The sequence below is a fragment of the Vombatus ursinus genome, unplaced genomic scaffold (genome assembly GCF_900497805.2).
Source record: "Vombatus ursinus unplaced genomic scaffold, bare-nosed wombat genome assembly UNPS02014179.1, whole genome shotgun sequence".
Classification (NCBI taxonomy): Eukaryota; Metazoa; Chordata; class Mammalia; order Diprotodontia; family Vombatidae; genus Vombatus; species Vombatus ursinus.
The window spans coordinates 2,167,498-2,187,664 of NW_020953957.1; the positions used below are offsets into that span (position 1 = coordinate 2,167,498).

Here is a 20,167-nt window from a genome sequence, read left to right on the forward strand (position 1 = left end):
GTCCTTAAGGAGCTTACATTCTAGCTTGGGAAACAATATGTACATAAATAGGTATATATACATTACGTACAATAGTAAAGCAGATTATTCAAAAGAGAGGATACTTGTTTTTGAAAATCTCCATGTCTTGAGCACATTCAGGAGTACTTTTTTCTGTTAGCTTATTTTATTTTATTTTTTTTCAGAATTTCTTGTTTAATATTAAAGCTGCTTTTAGTCTGGTGCTGGCAAGAAAGTTGACTTTGCCTGGGGCTTTTATAGTTGCAAGGGGATTTAAAAAAAAAAAAAGTAAATATGTAGAATATAAAGTCTGTTCTGGTTAGTCTGGAGCACTTTGAAACATTCAGAACATTGTATACCGCTGATCGTAGACTATTCTTTTAGCAATGAGGGCACTATCAGTGTACTGCTTAACTATCCCAGAATGCCTGTCCTGCAGTGGCACATGCCCAGAGTTACTGAGAGGGGATAAGATGAGATCATGAATGCAATGGAAGGAGTGACAAGAGAGGTGAGGGGGTTATAGATGCTGACCCCCACATAGTGTGAGTGGGACCTGCTTCTGGTCCTTCAAGTGTCCCTGTTATCCAAACAGGGCAGGTAAAACGTTTGATACCCATTTTGAATGGATGATGCCTCCCTTTGCCATTCCTTCAGTGTAGGATCATATCCCCTGTGTCTTGAGGCTATTGAGGGTATGGATAGCAGCTGCCCCTCATACAGAGCCACGTGGCTCTCTGCATTCAGCTCGCTTGTCCAGTCTCATAGAATGTGCACTGAGAATGATAATTGCAGAGAGAAATTGGCATTTGTGTGCATGACTGATCAAGAGCAAAGCAACTTAATTTCAGATGCTCTCAGACAGATTTGTCTTTAACCTCTGCCTTTACAAGGAAGAAGATTATAGAGCATTATCATTACTTCAGGTCAGAGTTTTATTGCGTTTGGCCAAAGACCATTGCAAGACTTACAGAGCTGGGGGTAGATATAAGGTAATCTTTAAAATAAATTATAAAGATCAAAGCATAACAAACTTAGAGGTAGTTTGAGTATAACAATAGGTATTATTTAGAGCTTTTATTATAAAGGTAATCGCTAGACCGCTATACCACCATATTACTTTAACCCTAATGTTGAGGTGGCTGTTGCTCTAATTTTCTATGTGACCAGTGCAAATAGGTTCTAGTAGTTATTTACTGTCTGACAGATGTATGTGTAACTTAGCTTTTCAGGTATTGTTCTAGAGTAGCCAAGTCAGCCTTGCTTCTGGAAACTTCTAGTGTGCATGGAATAGGTTCCAAGTTAATGGTGAAGGTCTTCCCAGCTTGGGAAAGATCCCTAAAATACGTGTAACATAGGAGATAACATAGGAGAGGTGAAACTTAGTGGGGTTAACTTGGAACATTGCAGGGGAATGGATTTGGAAACAGATTACTATGTCAACCTGTCTAATTTTGGAGAAGCTCAATTGACCCATCACTTTAAAAGATCCAGTTTTGTTTAGCTTAGCTTTTCACTTTGTTACCTTATTTAAAGATATTCTTATTTTCTCCTTTTCTGAATGACATATAATCCCAGTGTAATATAAAACAAATGCAATGGCATATTTGATTTATGCCTATTTCTTTTTAATTAAACCTTTTCCCTTCCTTATACATATTTATTTAAGACAAATTAAATGAACATTTAAATCATAAAATTATAGACTGAAAATTGGAAGGAATCTTAGAAGTATCTAGTCTGATGCTTTCATTTTATAGTAGAGGAAACAAAGACCCAGAGAGCTTTGGTAACTTGCTGAAGGTCACACAAATTAGTGGTAGAGTCAGGATTTGAATTCAGGTCCTCTTACTTCAAATCCAGCATTTTTTCTACTATACCATGTTGAAGGAGTGGCTTCTGTTTTGCACACATAGTTGGAAAATATTCCTACATGTACTTTAGGGATCTTTGATTTCATTAATGTGGGTACTGTAACAATAACATCACAGTATCCTTTCTGCTTTACTGGCTAGTCCGCTCATGTTTCTGTGGCCAGAAAAGTTTGTTACTAGATTATCAAACTACAAGTACTATACCTTTGTACGTCATTAGGCTGGTTCTCCAACAACAGAAATGTAATCCATCACTAGCCTGTACTTGAAGGCTTCCTGGCTTGGTAGGACTTGCCAGAACTTATGCTCTTCTGGGGTAACCTCCAAGAATCTAGGATCACCTCCATGTCACGATGAGGCATTAGAAAAATACTTTAGTAGAGAATCCTAAAGTCTTCAGCTATGTGTGTTAGACTGAGTTAGCCAACAATTAGAGTGGAATAGTATATTAGGTGTTGGAGCAAGGTACAAAAAACATGGTCATGATACTCAAGGAAATCTGTCATTTCAAATTTGTCTTGATCATCACAATACAGTTGTTCACCTGGCTTATCTTCTCTCCCCTTTCAAAATCATTTTTATATTGCTGTCATGGCAGATTAATGATCCTAAAACACAGATCTTTGTCCTGTTCAAAAATCTTCAGTCGTCTTCTGTTGTCTCTAGGATGGGATACAAAATCTTTACCCAGACATTGAAACCCTCTCTACCTTACTGCCACAGACTCTTCCCAATTGATTTCATGTCCCATCCTTTAAAGACCTCTCTGTACTCATCACATTGGTCTCTTAGCTGTTTCTGAACAGGACACTCTGCCTCCTGCCTCCATATGCTGCCCCCATGCCTAGAATTCACTCCATCTTCACCTCCCCCTCTTAGAATCCCTAGCTTCTTTCAAAGCACATCCCTAGTTGTTAGTGCTTCCTACCTCTTAAAATTATATTTTGGCACCATGTTTTTAATAACTTGTGTACATTTTACATTCCCTCAGTAGGCTTCTTAAAGGCTGGGACTGTTTACTTTTTGTCTTTGTATCCCCAGTGCCTAGCATAGTGCCTTGAACATAGTAGGTGCTTAATAAATGTTTGTTAGTTTGATTTGATGAAATATACAAGTTGAAGTTGGGTAAGAGATGGATCCCCCTTTTATTATAGACATTTTCATTAAATGGAGAATTTTTCTTGAGTTTTAGATCAACATTTTTTTTAAGCTCAGAAAATTATGACTTGTTCCTGTGGGATAAATGTGTAGAATATTTTAACTTGAATTATTAGGCAAAATTTGATAATATGTAAATAAATTATTGCAAGGGAGAATTTTAAAATTAAAAAGTTGCAGATTTGTTTTCCTTTTTTTTTTTTTTGGTGAGGCAGTTGGGGTTAAGTGACTTGCCCAGAGTCACACAGCTAGTGAGTGTTGTCAGTATTTGAGGCTGCATTTGAACTTAGGTTCTCCTGACTCCAGGGCCGGTGCTCTATACACTGTGCCACGTAGCTGCCCTAGATTTGTTTTCCTGAGAAACAGCATGGACTTATTTTCTCACAAATATGTCTTATAAGTTTGCATATGTGTATATAAATACACCTGTGTGGGGTTGTAGATAGAGAAGACCAGAATTCAAGTCGTACCCCCCAGCACCAATTGGCCATGTAACTTTCTAAACCTGTAAGCTATAGAAAAGCTGCTGGAGGGAATTTCCTCCCTAGGATTTTCCCACATCTATGAGACTGCAGGTCTGGACAAAAGGAAAAAAGTCGCACATGCTTGAATACCTTTATTGCTGGAATTATTAAACAGCAGATTATTGAGTTGAGAAAATATTTATTGTGAATCTTCAAATGATTTGCTCTTATGAGATTAGAATTATTCTAATATCTTGGTTCAAGTTGAGTGCCTCGCAGTGTTCTCTAGCTGTGTACAACATTTGGAGTCCAAGGTTTTAGTTAATAGTAAACTAAAGTCTTTAGGAGTGTAAATATAAAATAATTGCAGTATTTTCACAGTTCCATATGAGCTGCTATTTGTAAAAACTAAGGTAAGCTTTAATGGAAAATTCCTATGTGTTAAGTAGGTCTCAAAATTAAGAAATTAAGTACTTGTAATTTTCAGGTAGAGACTTTCCTGTGTTTGCAGCATTTTGTGTGTGTGTGTGTGCGTGCGCGCTCGCTCACTTCCTACTGAAGCACTTAGTGCACTTGTGGCGTATTCAGCGCAGAGAGCATAAGGAGTCATGTCAGAGGTCAGATATTTGAGCCAGTTTTCCCACAGCCGCCTGGTGTGAGTGATCTTTTACTATGTTTAAAAAAAATGGAAGAGGATTAAAGGGGATTAGAAAGAATATTACCCTCCCAAGTATAGGCCCAAGGCACTAAGGGAGAGAACCCAGCCAGGCAGTAAATGGGCTTTGCTTGACCAGGGCACAACCTCTACTGCATTCCTTTAAGAAACTGAATGGGAAATGTTAAGTCCCCAAACTGGATTAGTAAATAATCTCATAGTTTGTGACATCTGCTGAAATAAATTGATGAGCAGGCTGCATTCTTACACTTTGAGGACAGAGTCAGAAACATCAAGAGCAAAAATGATTAAAGGTGGGGATTAAGCTTAGTCATTATCTAAGAGGCATATTTCATAAACAAACTGGAAAAAATTCATCTTATATATGTTTGGATGATTGAAGTGAGCTGTGCATTTAGGTGCATGTATTAGAAACATTTTAGAATGCGAGACCTAATGGTCTCCTTTTAAAATTTTTGAAACTGTTGCCGCTAAAATGTATTACAGGACTATGGAATCTTGATTTTACAAACATCTCTCATAGATATCTGTTCTTTTTACTTTTGCCTGTATAAAAATTATGGGAACCACACTGTTGATTTGAAGTGAAAGAATATGTTTCTTATGCAACACATCTGCAAGTAGGAACTTTTCCCCTTGCATTTTATAACCAGTTAGTGTGGTTTGGCTATTATGACTCACAATTTAGTATCAGCTTGCTCATAACCAATGAGAGTCTTCTGAGCTCATTTCAGTGAGAGAAGAGAGTCCTGAGCCCTGAGTGGAGAAAAGCTAAATTGGCGAGCTAAACAGCATTGAATAGTATTGTTATGGATAATAGAGATAACATATGTTCAAGTGGACATTTCAGTTTCTATCTTCATTTTAATATGTTTGATGGATACATTGGCCATTATTTCTCTGCTGTTAATAATGATTTTAATGGTAAAGCAGGGTTTTTCTGTTAGAGTAAAAGATGAATTTCAGAATGAAGTTTGGCAGCTCTATTAATTCTAGTTCTCTTTTCTGAAAATTCAAGAATAAGAGGAAAAAAGAAAAATTATTTCAATGCAATGCTCCCCAGCATGGTGCTTTGTAAATTTTTGACATTATTTTTGTTTTACTGTGTTGCTGACTTCTTCATTTTTGCTTTTCTCAGGGGTGTTCATGGGGAGATTGTCAGTCGACTTTCTCATCTTCTGTTTCCATTTTAATCTTGGGGAAGCTTTATTCCTTTTGCCATTTTTGTGGCCAATGAGAACATCATAAACTATGAGAATCTTGTGTAAGTGTGTATGTTTTTTAATCAGTATTTAATACACTCACACCCCTCTTCTGGATTTTCGGTTTCATCATGAGTCTATCACTCCTCCTGAGATTTCAGTATAGCAAACAAGCTTCCTAACGTTTTGAGATTTGTGTTTTTGTGAAGTTTGGGTCTAATCCAGATAACTTCACTTTCTTTTCTTCTCTTGTGTGTCTTTGTGTGTGTTATTCTTCCAGTATTTACTTGAAATGAAAAGTTTAATATTACCCCCAGAACATATTCTGAAGCGAGGGGACAGTGAGGCAGTTGCCTATGCTTTCTTTCATCTTCAGCACTGGAAACGAATAGAAGGTGCCCTTAATCTGTTGCAGTGTACGTGGGAAGGCAGTAAGTATTCTTTTCCAATCCTACTAGCTAATCTCTCTGACTTTATTCACAGCATTCACTAGCAGTCTGCTTTAATGAGATTGTGTTAGCCTCCTTAAGGCTTTGTTGTTCAGATTAGTTTCAAAGTGAATTCAGTACTATTATGTTTGGTTTATTGCTGGAAATGCTTAATTCACTTATCTTGATGCCATATTTGGGGTGGAATTGAAGCTGCAATCTTAAGATGTCCAGTAAAGCTCATGTAGCTAGCTGTAGTGATGTAACATAAACGTTATTTAAAGTACATGGTTGTAGGGGACTCTACTGAAGATCTCTAAGTCCTGTTCTAATGCCTCATCCTGGCATGGAGGTGACTCTGGGCTATTCAAAGACAGTTCCAGCAGAGCTTAAGCTCTTGCAGGTCCCACTGGGCTATAAAGATTTCAATTACTGGATCATTGACAGATGTTAGTTATGTCTATCATCTGAGGACCAGCTCAGCTCAGTTTGGTGAGGCTTTTCCCTAGAAAACTAGTTACAGGATGATTTTTTTTTTTTTTTCAGCACAGCAGCTTGATCTGCTAAGGCATGATAGGGTAGCCGTCTACATTGGTGAAAGAAGCACCCACATTGATGAAGTTATGGATTTTTGAAATGTTAAACGTATGGGGAAATAATAGATAAATAGAAGAGACTTTAGACTAGTGAACTTTTTCAGGTTTGTTTAATTGTTTTAAAGTTTTCTTTGTAAGAAGTTATGTAGTTGCGCTTTTTTTCTTTTTAACTTCTTAAGTAATAAATAGACAAGAAAGTGAAGATCCATGGATACCTATTTTTTAGCAGTAGGAATTCTTATAGTCATTCTCATACTACAAAATGAATTCAGATGGCTGCCTCCCAAAATGACAGCTTTATTTTTAAACAAGTATTCATTCAGAAAATTAAACTAGGATAAGTAGTATAATACGACTTTCTTTTCATTCTTCTCTCATATAACTTCACTATAACACATTATTCACTTTTTCGTGAATAGACTTGTTATATGACTCAACTTTGTCACTTAATTTACAACTTTGGACGTATCGTTTACTCTCTTGTGTTCAGTCACACAAAATGATGTAAGTGAAAGCTATCGAAAGCATTATCAATATCAAATTAAATCAATATTTAAAAAAAGATATGAAAGAATTATCAATGGCCAGCACCCTGTAAGAGAAGAAACTGATATTTCCCCAGTAAAGGGTAGTGACCAAAGTAAAGACTTAACTGAATCAGAACCCTCACAAGGAGTCCACAAGAATTTTTAACAGTTCCCATTTTATGCCCACCTCCGTAGGGGAGCTATTAGAGGGTGCTCCGAGGTGAACCCAGGACCAGCAGCAATTCCTTGATGTGCTCCCTCAGCCATAACCTGAGGAATCACGTGTAGAAGTCCTTTTGGAATAAAGTCAGCTGCCCACAAAGTGAGGAGAATAATCCCAGTTCACTTCATACAGTGGTCATGCAGAAGCAGCATGTATAAACCACTAAGTAAGTAAATGATAGAGTCCGTTTTCTCAAGGTCTGGAGAAATTAGTGGAACCCTCTTGGTTGTTTTGTAAAACATGTGTTCCTTGACTGGCCTGTGCGAGAGGAATAGCAGGAGGAGCGCTGTGAAGCAGTCAGAATTTGTCTTCCAGAGCCTTTAGCGTTTTCTTTTTATGCCCTACTTCATGGTTCCCTGTCTCCCAGTTTCCCAGTGACCTCATGGTCCCTGGTCTCTTCACGAAGGAGTAACTGCCTCAGAGAAAGGAACGATAATATTTGTTCATATTGATAATTTTCCCACAGAGGCTCTTCCAAATCTTTTCCACTCTCCAGCTCCTTACCTTAACCGTATTACTCTCAACAGAAAACCCTAGCTCTTACTTTCTCAAGGCACCCCGAGGGAGAAATAGGAGGTAGCATATACCAGTCAAACCAAACAAAACCACCACCACCACCTTGAGCACTGTCTGCCCTCAGACTCTGCTGAAGACAGTCCAGGACCCTGAACCCAGAAACCTTAGAAAAAGCAATGCTTCTAGCCCAGAGCCCTCAGCCACAGTCTTAGAAAGCAATCCCTGTGCAGATGTAGCCTGGCAAGTACTACTGCAGGTGCTTGCTATATGTAGCCACAGTTATTGAAGAGCTGAAAAATACTTTTCTTGCACCAAAGTCCTTGGTACTGACAAATGATTTAACATCAAAAACTGAGATGATTTTATCAGTGGATGGCATTTTTAAAAAGAGGCATTAACATCTGCTTTGCTGCCAAACCCTAAAGACCCTCGGATCTTTCTATCTGATTTGTAGCTGTAACCTTCTATATGTGTTGTTTCCCCTACTGGAAGGTGAGCTTCTTGAGAGCAGGGATTGTTTTACTCTTCTATCTGTACCTCCAACACTTAGTGTGGTGCTTTGCAAATAGTAAGTGTTTAATAACTGCTTTATTCATTCGTTTTTATTTATTTTGAGAATGCCATATAGCTTTTCACTGAATTATAGGATAAGTTATCCAGCGTTGAAAGGCAAATATGTTGCTTTTGTTTCCCTTAGCTTTTAGAATGATTCCATACCCATTAGAGAAAGGCCATCTATTTTACCCTTATCCCAGCTGCACGGAGACAGCCGACAGAGAACTATTACCCAGTAAGTGAATTTTTCATGTTTTTCTAAGGTTATGCAATTACATTTCCCCCCATAATTTTGACCTTCCATTTTTGAAGCATTTTCAGTTGAATCCCAGAGCACTGTATAAACCTACTCACTGTCTTAGCTATATTCAATGTGTTTTGATTTTTTTAGAGTAAAGTATTATTGATGTCTTTTAGCTTTTCATCATCTATATTTCCCCAGTGTATCTCTCTCCTTCCATTCCCCAGAGTGCCATTCCTTATAACAAAGAAGAAAAAAAAAAAAAGCAGTTTTGCAAAACTAACCAACAATGCATTGTTTCATTGAATGAGAGGTAAAAGAACCTCAACATTATTATATCTTTGAATGACAGGATTGTTTACGATCCTAGGCAATAGTGTCCCTGTTCAAATATAGGTAGACTTTAATTTACATTCTTTGGAGGAAAATGTTTTGTAAAACTCAGTAATAGATTGATTGTTTTCTCATCAAAACAGCATGGTTTCAGTTACTGTTACTTTTCACCATTTGTTGCTTAAGTCAGGGGGGGAAACACTCACAAAAATGTAATAGTCCATGCCCTAAAAAATCTGTACCCTTTCATTAGCCCCATCCAGCTATCTTTCCTAACTTGTACTACAATAGCAGCTCTTTTATGAGCTATGAAATGGTTGAAGATTGACTTCCATAGCCTTTAGCTTTCCCTTTTTGTGCCTATCTTCCAGTTTCCCAGTGTCCTCATGGTCCCCAGTCTCCCTCCAAATAAATACCTGCCTCAAGGATAAAAACTATAAAACTCATTCACACTGGTAATTATCCGACAGGAGATGGTCAAATCTTGTCCACCATCCTCAAGCTCTTAACTCCACCTTTATCATTCTCAGCAGAAAATTTCAACTCTCACTTTACTAAAAAAAATTGAGTGTAGGACATCCAGTATAAGCACCCTTGATTTTCTTTCTTTCCATCTCAAGATTTTTCTTTCAATTTCTTTCAGTTTCAAAAAAAAAAATCCCTTTGTTCCTCTTCCTTTCTAAGCCCAATCCTATCTGTTCTCTTAACTGTGTCCCTTCCTGCTTCTTTTGGAACCTTGTTCCATCAGTTATCCTTCTTTCTTAAATCTTAAATATCTCCCTTTCTTCTAGCATCTTTCCTGAACCTCTGTCCTTAAAAACAAAACAAAAGGGACAGCTAGGTGGTGCAGTGGCTAGAACACCGGCCCTGGATTCAGGAGGACCTGAGTTCAAGTCCAGACTCAGACACATAACACTTACTAGATGTGTGATCCTGAGCAAGTCACCTAACCCCATTGCCTAGCCAAAAACAAAACAAAATAAAAAATGTCTTCAAAGCCCTGCTACTTATTTGAACTACTATGACATCTCCTTTGAATTTCTCAGAGTAGTGGACATTTCTGTCTCTGCTGTCTCACCAGCAGCCCCTCCCTACTTAATTTCTAACAATCAGGCTTCTGCCACCAACTCTTCACTAAAATTGGTCTCTTCAAAATTATTTCATGTTAAAGGCAGAGCTGGAAGGGTACATAGAGATTGTTGAGTCCAACCCCCTCATTTTAAAGATGAGGAAACTGAGGCCTGAGGTCACTCAGCTAGTATGTGTGGCAAGAGTCCAACCCAGGTCTTACATATACCAAGTCCAGCACTCTATCCACTAGACCATGTTGCCTCTCATCAGTGACCCAAAATCGCCAAATCCAGTGTCAATTTTCCAGGTTTCCTCCTCTTCCTTGACCTCTTTCCAGCTCTGTTGAGTATTTCTACCTTCTCCAAACTTAAAACCTCTGAGACATTTTTGACTTTTTCCTCCCCTCACATACAGTCAGTTGTCAACTACTGTTGATTATTCTTTTGAAAAAATGTTGTTCAAGGGGCAGCTAGGTAGTGCAGTAGATAGAGTACTGGCCCTGGGGTCAGGAGGATGTGGGTTCAAATCCTACTTCAGACATTTGACACTTACTAGCTGTGTGACCCTGGACAAGTCACTTAACCCCAATTGCCTTGCAAAAGAAAAATCTCAAAACAAAAACAACAACAACAAAAAACTGCAGAGTATTCACAACTTCATGAAAGAGCACTGCAAATCACTAATAATAAGAGAAATGCAAATCATACCTGAGGTTTCAACTCACATACTGCAAATTGGCAAGAATGACAAAAAGTGGCAACAGTCAATGTTGGAGGGATTGTGGAAAGATAGGTACACTTATACATTGTTGGTGGAGTTATGAAATGGTACAATCATTTTGAAAAGCAATTTGGAGTTATGCAAATAAAGTGACTAAATTGTCTGTACCCTTTGACCCAGAGAATCCATTACTGGGCTTCTACCCCAAGAAAGCTATTGAAAAGAAAAAAGTCCCCATATACTATAAAATAGTTAATAGAAGCACTTTTTGTGATAATTAAGAGTTGGAAACAAAGGAGATGCCAGTCAGCGGGGGAGTGGCTAAACAAAATTGTGGTACATGAATGTAATGGAATATGACAACGTTGTAAGAAGTTATTTTGATGATGAATACATAGAAGCATGGAAAGATCTACATGAGCTGATACAGAGTGAAGTCAACAGAGCCAAGAAAGAACAATATAAATGGAAAGAATGACTGTGCACAAAACAGTCAAAAGTAAATGTAAGAAAATTATAAAGCTCAAACAGCACTCAAGTGAAGAGATATGAAAAGACACCCCACCCTACCCTTTCGTGGAGGTGAGAAGTCCACAGGTGTTACACGTTGCATCTTTGGACTTTGTCAATGTATCCATCATTTGTGCTCTCTTTTTTTCCTGTCCAAAAAATACTATTAGTCATATGGAATGGCTCCCTGGGAGGGGAAAGAAAAGGGTACCCAGTGATGCTTAGGTAATTTAAGAAACAGGAAATGTCAATAAAAACTTATATTTTAAAAAAAGGTAATGTTTTTCAAACATATCCCATCCTTTCTGTTTCTACTACCACCACCCTGTTTATGCCTTCATTTCCTCTCATCTGAACTCCTAAGATAGTCTACCATAGCTGGAGACATAATAGATAGAGTGCTGAATTTGGAATCAGAAAGACCTGAGTTCAGATCTAGCATCAGACACTTAGTAGCTCTGTGACCCTGACCAAATCATTTAACCTCTGAGTGCCTCAGTTTACTCAGCTGTAAAATAGGGATAATAATAGCTCCTACGTTACAGAGTTGTTTTGGGATCAAATAAAATAATACTTGTAAAGTGCTAAGCACAGTGCCAAGCACATAGTAGCTGCTACATAAATACCTATTCCCTTGCCCTTTACTTCCTGCCTGCAGTATCTTCTCCAATCTATCCTGCATGCATTTGCCAGATGAAGCTTCCTAAAGCTCACTTCTGATCATATTACTTCCTAGCTCCACATCCTTCGGTGGCTTCATGTTACCTAGAGTATAAAGTCTAAATTCCCTAGCCTGGCATTCTAGGTCTTCCACGATCTGACTTAGCTTTCCCATTCTGTCTTCCTCCCCCCACTCTCCTATTTGACACGCCATACCAATCTAGACTGTTCCTTCTGCCTAAGATGTCCTCCCTTACTTTTGTCCATTTCAAATCTTGAAAGAAATACCTTAAATGCCAGCTCTGTCAGGGGCCCTCCCTCAGTACCTCAATGATGTAATCCCTGTTTCTTCTGAACCCCTGTATCACTTTGCACCTCTTCCATAAGATTTACTGAGTTCTGCCATTTGTCATACTTACTTATGTGCATATCTTAGCTTCCCTACTAGATAAAGACTTATCTTTTATCTATCCATAGTGCTCAATAAATTTTATGTTGAACGTGGGAGTGAAATGATTGATGAGATTAAAGTTGCTACCATTCCAAGCGGAATTTGCATTTTAATAGTTAGGACCAGAATTTCTAAGCTAAGGGAATGAATTTCTAATTGTAGAATTTCAGTGAAAATTTCACAATAGTGAGTGACACTATTGGAGGAAGGAGTGGGGCAGTCTTCTTCATTGCCTCTGAAATTGTGCTACATAAATGACTATTTTCTCTTCTTAAACATAAAGCCAGGCCTGGATAATAATATAACTAAAACCAGAATTCTCTGCTCTGTAAGGCCACAATTTTGGCAGCATGCCTGTTGGCAAGGCTGAGTTAATGTTAACTCCACAGATATGGATGCTGCCTGCTGATTTACAAATTGGGGGTGGGGTTGCATGCTCTGATTTTTTTTTTTTTTTTTTTGGTCTATATTGTGTCTCAGTGTGTCAGATGACTTGTAGAACAGTCAGGTTTTTTTTTTCTTTAATAACATGAAGTTCTAATGCCTACAAGTGTTTAATACTTTTTGTTTTTAATCCTTCTTCACCCTTGATTTGACTTATTGCATACTGGGATTTACTTGTGAGCTTCAGAATGAAGGTCAGACTGGAACTATTTCCTTTGTTCGTTCACATATTTAGTAGAGTCTTCTATAATACCCCCTGATAAATTTTTCCATGCAAACTAGTGATGAAATCTGAAATTTGGCTCCAAGGGAGTGCTTCTCCCATAGTCATCTATTATCTTGAGGTATTAACTGAACATTGACTGACAAGTGATTCTCTTTAGAAAGTCATCCAAAAAGAAATAATTAGGACCTTCACACAGCATGAACATTTCACATTTTGGAAAATCGTGTAGCCATAGCTATGCAATAGCTATGACAAGGTTTTGGCATCTGTTCTCCCGCTACTACCTTTGTGTAGGAGACTTCATGGGGCTGGAGTGAGTGGCACACATCAAACTATACGTTCCCTCCCTTCTAAAGGACAAATGTTCTTTCTTTCCCTATATGAGTTAGACTAGGAGAGTGATGTGATCAGAGGCACTCTTTAAGAAGCTTTGTCTAATATTTGCATGCAGGATAGATTTGAGAGGAGAGGATACTTGAGACAGAGTTAGGGAGGCTATTTTGGGAGTTCAGGTGAGAGGTAAAGAGGTACTAAATGAGAGTGATGGCACTGGAGATAGAAAATAAGGGATGGCCACACATGACTGAGGTAATACCTCAGTGATACCAGATACTTTGTCTGCCTGGTGGAGGCAGCTCACAGATGGGTTGCTAAGTTAGAAGCGTAGGTGCTAGAATATAGAATGGTTCTTATTTCTAATGCATTGCCAGTATTTTCCTGATGTAAACATGACCTAGATTCCTGAGGATTTACTCTGTCTATAATAGAATTTTAGCTTTTGTAATGCAATGGTAAATTTATCAAAGGAGACACAAAAATATTGTAACTACTGAAAACAGTAAATGAGGTATAGTAGATCTTGTTTAAAGAAAATATAATTTATCACTGACCTCCTTAAGACTGCATTGAATTGGACATCTTTCACAGAACACTGGGTGTTGCTTCAGGAATCTCTGGGTTGATGGCCAGCTCTGGGCCTTCAGCTTCCAAGCCCGTGAAGTCCTAGCATGGGTACTTGTTTCAGTACTGGCACTCACACATTCTTGCATCATTTAAAATAAGTAACCATCAGTAACACACACACCTCACATGGCCTGAGACTTAACTGATTTTTTTTTTTTGTTTCCTCTTAATTTTTCCACTTTTAAAAATAAATTTTACTTGAAGTTACTGTTGTTTTAGATGAGGTTAGATGCTGTTTGGGAAGATATGTAATTATTCTGACTTTTTTTTCCTTGTAGCATTTCATCATGTTTCTGTTTACCCAAAGAAGGAGCTTCCTTTTTTCATTCACTTCACAGCAGGCCTGTGTTCTTCTACAGCAATGCTTGCCCTTCTCACCCATCAGTTTCCTGAAATCATGGGTGTTTTTGCTAAAGCTGTAAGTATGGTCTCAAGGACTTGCTTAGAATATTTGTGAGACACACAGGAAACTGTTTCTGATTTGTCTGTGCAAACCAGTTGAGAGGTGGAAAATGTGCATTTAGAGTAAATTATGAGTCATGTCTTGTACAGTTGCTGCCATGGAGCCTTCAAATTTGGGTCTTGGGTGATTTGACCTATGATTCTGTAACTTGAACAAAAAACTTTAAAGAGTGCAGTGCTGAACATTATAAAGTTGGTCTCAGTAGATCACTCCTCATAGTAATACAGAACTCATTACTAACTTAAGAACAATTCAGCTTTTCTTGGCTTGCTTACCATTATTGTATGTTTTGTTTGGCATTTAAAAAAAATTCCATATTTTATGAACAAGGCTTCTGGTTTTCCATTTAATCTAAATCATTAGCTCTAAGATCCACTGAACTTAGGTTAAATTTAGTAGTACAGCTAGGGTGGTACGAGCAAGGTGATTAGATCAGTTGCCCGGGATACAGAATGTGATTTGACCTGAAATTTGCCCCTGGCCACTGCATCTGATTTGCTGTACTGACCTTAGGAACTCAAGTACATATCACCACTTGGTTCTAGACCAAGCAGTGCTTGTGAGCTGTGAGTTCAAGGAACTCATACCTCAGGGTATGAATATCCTCACCAAGGACAAAGAGGTACAATTCTTGGACTTTGCCAAGTATAAAAATAACATGTTATGTCTTTGAATGACCTTATACATTAGCGTGTGCTAAGAGAAAACTCAAAAGAACAGTCCCTTTCCATCTCCAAGTCTTCCAATGCTATTTTCTTATGCATCTTTCCATCTTCACACTGGAGATATTAAAAGATGATAAGAATTGGAATATGCCAAGAAAAAGGATGTTTTCCTTTCAATTTAAGACATTACCTTCTAATGTTTAGGTTCAAATAAAGATATTGAGTTGTAAGTTAGTACTTCTATCTGCAGTGATGCTAGAAGCCAAAAGTTTTTGGTTTTGGTGGGGGGGGCGGTGTGGTAAGGAGGGTGGTGGTGGAGAGGGTCAAAAAATCCCTCATTCTGCATAAAGTTTCTATCTCTGTTTTTCCTCTAGCTATTTTTTTCTCATTCTTTTTCCTCTCCCCCTGCCCCCTGTGTTTTAAAACCTATTTAAGTGACAGCCTATTCTGTGCCTTAAAAGATCAGCTGGCTTTCCCTCTAGCATCAGTGGTCCCCCCTTTGCTGGTCCCCCTTTTTCCCTGAAGGTCAGCTTCACGATGTGCTAAGTTGCCACTGGCACATAGCCAGTTTGCACTTGATCCTTGGTCAAGCCTCAAGAAGAATGACTCTCCACTGTTGTTGAGGGAGAATAGGTATTTGGGTTGGAAACAAATTATTCGGTTTACTTTTGGTGTAACAAGGGAGCTTATTGATCACACTGTAACCCTGTCTCCTGCAGTGATACTGAGGAGGGAGAGAGAGTATTCTATAGAACTCTGAAACAAAACTTACTTGCATTATCTGTCATGGAGAGAAATGGACTTCAAAGAGAATCCTATCTGTTTTATAGTTTGAAGAAAGATTGCAGCTGTGCATATGGGATCATGGAGGAACTGTGAGAAAAAATGTTCCTAGGTGTATGGCAGGGTAGCAGAGTCAGGAAGGGAAGAAGAGAAATGTGGAATAGACTTGTAAACATTGGAATGACTGTATTCTCTTGAGAGTAGTGGCCAAGAGATGGGATAGAGTATACTGTTTCCATCATCTATCATTGATAGCAGGTAGTGCCTGCCATGATCTGAGAGATCACTGATGGCTAGAAGATCCCATAAGAACCACATGGAATTAAATATACTTCTGATAGTATTCCTCTATGAATTATTCCTTTATGAATAAATAGTAACAATAGGAAATGCAACCTCCTTTAATAGATTAAAATGTAATCAAACCAAGTAATCTATGCTGCAGAAATTTTTTTGCACTATTAAAGCCTCTAGTTTTTGTAGAATAGGCTTTTTACCATTAACTTTTGATTTAAAATATTTTTATATTTGTAACTTTGTTGGATTGATATGAAGATTTTTGTATGTAATTTTAAAAATGGTGTCCTGCCAAAATGAACTCTTACAGGTCATGTTTCATCTCAAAGATTTTTACATATGATCTTAAAATTCCTAAAGTCGTGAGAAGACAGAAAATAGTTTCAGACTAATACTGAGATGTTGTCGTTTAGAGGGAACTATCTAACTATTATAGATGGGGTGCTAACTAAGACACAAAGAGTTCTCAATTTATGAATTTACCCATACATACTGGAAAGTTGACCACTTTCTGTATCTGGCACTTCTCTACTCCTCCCATTTACCTACCCATTGATTTTGGTGGGGGCCAGTTGACTTTTGGTGGGGGAAGAAAGGGGTGTCAGAAATAGTAACTTAATGTTTCTTATACAAATGTAAAACTTGGTCTCTCATGCATATATGAAGAAAGGAAAGATCTATTGCATTTTCTCTTAGAAACTGCTAGTAATGGCGGGTTGATATTGTTGAAACATTGCAGGTATTTTACTGATTAAATAGTCTTTTGTGGGGTGGTCTGGAAACTTAACCACTATTTATAGCACTTTCCTATAAGAAAATCCGTTAAATTCCATACAACCCAATTATAAATGGACTCCTGGAACACAACCCATTCCTAATTTAGCAACTGCCTATTGTCAGGCATTCATTCAGTCATTAAGATATTTGTTAGAGGGGTCAACACACCAGAAAATGGGGACGATTCTCTGAAGCGTGCTCATTTAGTCAAGGGAAACCTTTCAGAAAGTTTTCTTAGTGAGTTTATTTCATAGTTAGCATTATCTCTCATTTCCCTCCTTTCACTTTAAGATTTATAAAATTGTTACAAAAATTTGTTTTTTCTAAACTATCTTTAAGAAATTTATATATCTTTCATACTTATGAGTCATAAAACCTTAGAGTTGGAAGAGATTTTGGAGGTCATCTAGTCTAACCTCTGTCCAAATCATAAAATTCCCATATAACATGGATTATCCAGATGATTAGCTTCTACTTAAAGACCTCCAATGACATGGAGTTCACTACCCCCAAAATGAACTAAAAGGATTGGTATTATGTGCTCATTTCAATGATATTGTGCTTTATAGAACTTGACTTCACTTTTACAAAACTGATTTTTTTCCTGGATGATCTGAAAACTTCATCTAGCATCAGATAAAGAAAGAGAAAGAAGACAAGAAGTGGAATGTGCTGATACCACACTTGATATTCTCCTTTGTTAAAATGTCTGAAAAAGGGAGGATTGCCTTAAACCAGTAGTTTGTTTTTTTACATGCTATGTTAAATATCAAAATTCAGAGTAAGGGTAGTAAACAGGCTAGTTGAACTGTAATGTGATTCTTGTTATCTGAGAAGAACTTTTCTTCAGGAATTCTGCATGCTCCTTAAAAAGCCAGCCCTACTCTCTTTGGTTTCATTTTTATTTTTTGTAAAACAGGCTTCCTTCCTTCTTATTCAGTAGCATTTGATTGGGCCTTCTCCTTAGCATTAGTACTCCAAAAAGAAGCCACTTATGGTGTCATGTGCTGCTTTTATCAGCCAAGTAATAATACAGTAATAGATCTAGGTTTCTTCCATGTGACAGATTGTTTATGAATATAAACATTCTATAGTTTGGGTTTAACAAAATAGGGAAGTCTATGAAGCTGTGGAAGAAGATGCTATAATGTTGTAACATAAAGTGGAGAATCAGAAAGATCCCTGACTCTCCAAATAAAATGCTGATAGTTATTTTCTCCAAAGCAGCACTTCACTAAATTTTTGTTCCACTTGCTTTGTATTATAGTTATGCTGATCAGGGAGCGGGCCCCGTTTCCACATAGTTCTTCTAATCTTTATGTGGGAAAATGTAGTTGGACATGCCAGTGATGAATTTCTGAGCAACTTATAATTGGCTAGCTCTAGTGTAACCAGGGCCTAACAATCTGCTTGATTAATTCTTTAAGGGCAGCATTAGCCAAGTTGTATGATTTCCAAAGAGATAGGTCAAATGTTACACTAACAAAGGACCTCTATGTAAAATTTTTCTCTTGGGCTCCTTCAACTCCTTCCCAAAAATAATTAACTTTTTTCTTCCAAAATTACATTTGGTTTTGAATAAAGATATGAGTGCCAAGTGTTGCCCTCCCTGAATGGTCACTAAACATTTAGGAAGGTCATTCTGGCCATAAAGTTTTCTCCAGAGTAAAATTAATTTTTGATTCTGGCATTACTCAAAAGATACCAGTGGAAGAAGAAATGTTAAATATAGTTATAAAGTATGCTTAATAAATGATTGTTATACCCAGCATTTAGTCTCACTTTATGTAGTGCCATTTTGACAGAGTGCAACTTTAAGAAGTTATCTGGATAATTCCTAAATAGGTAGAGAGTCTTTTAAAATAGTATCATCTTATTTCAGAAAGGCTGAATAGCTATGACTAATGTGTACCTCTTTTGCAAGTGTATAGTGTCACAATCAGTCCTCAAATTGACAACAGATGACTTTGTATGAAAATTGATTATTTTGGAAATGAATTTCTACATTGCATGCAAATTCTTATGGCAGAAATGATGTGTGTTTTTCTTCCCCCCCAATTTTCAACTTAGATTGTACTCCTGAAAGCATTGTTGTGTAACTGCCTGTTGAGGCTACACTGTACCAGAAGTGTTTCGATGAGACTCGAATGAATAAAATGAGCCTTCTGGAAGGCAAGTCTGAATTTTCATCTGTATGAGTTTTCCTTCCTTCCCTGATGCCTGTCTTCATTTATTTATTTTTTTGTACTGCTTTTTTTTTTTAAACTTTCTTATCATCAGCAAACTCTCAACACTCTTTTGATTCTCTTTGGCAGCTAGAGAATTGGAACAAAATATATTGGATTTTTCAGTGTTCATAGACAAGGGGGAAAAGATACTAAGTTCCTGTTCTCCATAGGGGTATGAGTATGGGTGTCTCCTCTGTATTACTCAAAAAAGATATTAGATTGAAGAATTCATGAAATTACTGCTGATTCTTCTTCCTCCCCCAGAATTCCTCAGGGACTAGGCTTTTCTCAGAAGAAGACAAGAAAATCAGTGCAATATGTATCGCCCAATGGACATAGAAACAAAGAGCAGAGTCCCATCCCCATAGGTCAGTTCATGGAAAGCACCCCCTGTTTCTGTTATATGTTATTCATTAAGTATTCGCCCATAAAAATTGGCATATTAAAATTATCTTTTCCCTGTCTAAGGGAATGTTCCAATTTTAGAACTTCCTGACTAACTGCCACTGACTAATAATATTTATTACTTAATGAGGGGCAGTGTAGTGTGGTGGATGGAGGATTGGACTTTAAGACCTGACTTCAGATCCTACCTCAGATATTTGCTTTCTCTGTGATCTTTTTCTTCCCAATCATCAACAGACTGTTAGCACTGTTTTTATCCTCTTTGGTAACTTGGGAAGATCACTTAACCTCTCTAGCCTCAGTTTCCTCAACTGTAAAATCCAAAGAATGGGGTGATGTGGGAAGAATAGAATCAGTGGCCTCTCAAGTCCCTTCATGATCTAAATCTATGATCCTACGAAGACCTGGGGTCAAATCCTACTTCAGACACAAGCTGTGGAGTACTGGGTAAGTCACTTAACCTTGCTGACCCTAAGTGGGGAAAATAATTGTGCTTCTGCCAGCTGTCATTGTTATTATGATTATTATTATTATTTATTACTGGCACTTAGGGCACATAGACTGCAGAGCAATTTTTAGATGCCTTTACTCAGCAGGTTTGGTCTAAATTGGTTATATCAGAATTCCTGTTAGGAAGCCTTCCTACTTCTTTGTTTTAGAAAAGCATCATTGTTTTTTTTTTACAGACCCAGGCCAGACCTGTGAGTCAGA

General features: G+C 37.7%; 1 protein-coding gene across 3 annotated transcripts in view; it reads left to right on the plus strand.

Moving 5' to 3' along the window:
* ST7L (suppression of tumorigenicity 7 like) overlaps positions 1–19,006 on the plus strand; it is a 58,567-nt gene extending 39,561 nt beyond the window's left edge. The window contains exons 12-15 of one of the 3 annotated variants that reach the window (XM_027860362.1): positions 5,655–5,805; positions 8,362–8,454; positions 14,117–14,256; positions 18,894–19,006. In XM_027860362.1, the coding sequence (XP_027716163.1) occupies positions 5,655–5,805; positions 8,362–8,454; positions 14,117–14,256; positions 18,894–18,974 (465 nt within the window). In that variant the 3' untranslated portion in view covers positions 18,975–19,006. Of the gene's footprint in view, positions 1–5,654; positions 5,806–8,361; positions 8,455–14,116; positions 14,257–15,796 lie in introns of all 3 variants that reach the window. The other 2 variants (XM_027860364.1, XM_027860363.1) reach the window with 2 other exon arrangements.
* Positions 19,007–20,167: the final 1,161 nt, after the last annotated feature.